The sequence below is a fragment of the Trypanosoma conorhini genome, assembly GCF_003719485.1.
Source record: "Trypanosoma conorhini strain 025E chromosome Unknown Tco_14.4_contig_01557, whole genome shotgun sequence".
Taxonomy (NCBI): domain Eukaryota; phylum Euglenozoa; class Kinetoplastea; order Trypanosomatida; family Trypanosomatidae; genus Trypanosoma; species Trypanosoma conorhini.
Window position 1 is genome coordinate 1 of NW_021705644.1, and position 2,050 is coordinate 2,050.

The 2,050-nt window shown below is 44.5% G+C and overlaps 1 protein-coding gene and 2 non-coding genes across 3 annotated transcripts, besides 1 other annotated feature; 1 reads left to right on the plus strand and 2 right to left on the minus strand.

Moving 5' to 3' along the window:
* Positions 1 to 293: 293 nt before the first annotated feature.
* Tco025E_10245 (uncharacterized protein) lies at positions 294 to 896 on the minus strand (the record flags this gene model as incomplete). The annotated part of the gene is made up of 1 exon (XM_029377028.1): positions 294 to 896. One exon carries the CDS (start codon positions 894 to 896, stop codon positions 294 to 296), a length of 603 nt encoding a protein of 200 aa, XP_029222877.1.
* Positions 897 to 1,711: 815 nt separating this feature from the next.
* Positions 1,712 to 1,783, plus strand: Tco025E_10246. The gene has a single exon. It is a non-coding gene; the product is annotated as a tRNA-Pro (tRNA).
* Positions 1,784 to 1,824: 41 nt separating this feature from the next.
* Positions 1,825 to 1,869: a sequence feature (A-rich).
* A 2-nt stretch (positions 1,870 to 1,871) lies between these two features.
* Tco025E_10247 lies at positions 1,872 to 1,942 on the minus strand. Its single transcript has one exon. It is a non-coding gene; the product is annotated as a tRNA-Gly (tRNA).
* Positions 1,943 to 2,050: the final 108 nt, after the last annotated feature.

Below are 2,050 nucleotides of genomic sequence, written 5' to 3' on the forward strand. Positions count from 1 at the left end.
TAAAATAAAACAAAATAAAAACAAATAAATAATTGAAAAAGTAAAACAAGAAAAAAGGAATGGAGAGGAAGTTTACCTACATTCTTTTTCTTCCTATAATCCAAAGTCTCCAAAAAAGAAAAGGCTCAGACTGCTAAATTCAGGGGGTGACAACCAACTACTAATTTCATCATCTCCCACTACGTAAAAAAAAACCATACTAAAAAGAGTCTTTTTTTTTTCTCTCAAAGTAATAACCCATCCCCTCGCGTAAATAAAATATCCTAATACTATAAGTAATGAAACCCAGTTTTTTACTTGAACTCCGCGTATTGCGGAGCCTGTCCGTACCTGTACCACCACACACAAAGGGTTAAAAGAAATGCGGAGAACGTAGCAATAAAGGTCGAATACCAAATAAGAGCCATAAACTCCTCATCTGTGCCAGGGCGCGAGTTGTGGTGCATGGCGTTTTCAGTAGCGCCAACAAGATTTGTAGATTCGCAAACGAAAAGCACACGGGTCCACAGATCTTGAATGTGTTTTTTGTAGTCGTTGCTCATTTTCTTACTTGTCATGTAGCTTGTGAGCCGACGCACTTCGTACTCATCCTTTGGAATAATGCTTCCCATATGGTCCAATTCCACGGTATTTGTAATGGTCGCAGCATAGCATCCCTTCTTGAAACTCATCTTGTCCTTCATATATCTCTTTACAATTTCGTTAAAACGAATTTCAGCTGCGGTGCGCACCTTCAGACGAAAGACATGTCGACGAAGGGGATAGTATACCTTGCCCAGCTCCTTATAAACGAACTTCTTGGCAAGAGGGCTGGTATAGTTGCACATGGGGTTTGATTGACCCCCAAAGGTTGCCGCGGCACCCCCAAGGGTCATGTTACCAAAATTCATCGTCATTTTTTATGGTCTTTGAAACCGCCTGTGATACTAAAAGGAAGGAAAAGGAAAATGAAATATATATATATAGTAATATTATAAAGTAAGTAAACGTAAGAATATATCAGAGCAATGAGTAATAACATGTTTGTGTTGTTGTGCAGACAAAATTTATTTACGTATATAAACAAGGCAAAAAGATATCATGTACGAACAAAGTCAAATAAATATAGCTATCAATGAAGTATCTAATGACAGACCATAAAAAGTCATTTGTCGACTTCACCTCCCATCAAATGAAAAGAAAACATTTAATCATAAAGATATATATATATATACGGATACAATGTGACGTCTTTCTCTGACCCTTCATCCCTGTGAAACGTAAAAAGCAAAAGAGGGCAATGAACAGAAGAAGAGAAAGGCGGGGGGAAGAATGCGCCGTCCTCCTATTATTTTTATGAAGCATTCAAGTATTAAAAAAAGAAAACTCATCAAGCAGCTGGAACACATTGCTATCCAAGAGGGAAAAACAAAAACACAAGTCACGAAGACTCGCCACCACAGCGAAGCGTAAAGAAGGAAAAAAAAAAGACGCCGCCCCGACGACCGCCAAACCACCGGAACCCGCCCTGTCTTGGAGGAATGGGGGAAAGAAAAGGATCTAAACCAAAATTGGCTGGTTTTGAAACCAACCCAAAGCATCCAAGCAACAAACAACGGAGACGACAACACCGCAAAGGTGGCCGAGCCGCGAGCTCCCCGTCCCACTGGCCCGGACCTTGCTCTCCGCGCCGTGCGACGCTGTAACTTCAAAGAACGCGGCCCGACGCGCCGGCCCAGTGGTCTAGTGGCATGATTCTCCCTTAGGGTGGGAGAGGTCCCGGGTTCAATTCCCGGCTGGGCCCGTCGTTTTCCGCACACTTTTTCTCTGCCGTGTGCGGGGGAGGAAAAGAGAAAACACACAAGAGGAGGCGAGGAAAGAGAGAAAAAGTTTGCGCAGTCCGGGAATCGAACCCGGGCCTCCCGCGTGGCAGGCGAGAATTCTACCACTAGACCAACTGCGCTTGTCGGCGTCGGCAGCGAGTGGCGCCTTCTACCACGAGTTCTTTTTCTCCTCCTCCTCTTCTCCCGTCCCCAAGCCGACGCGAGCGCCGAGGGAGGCGCGGGCCGCC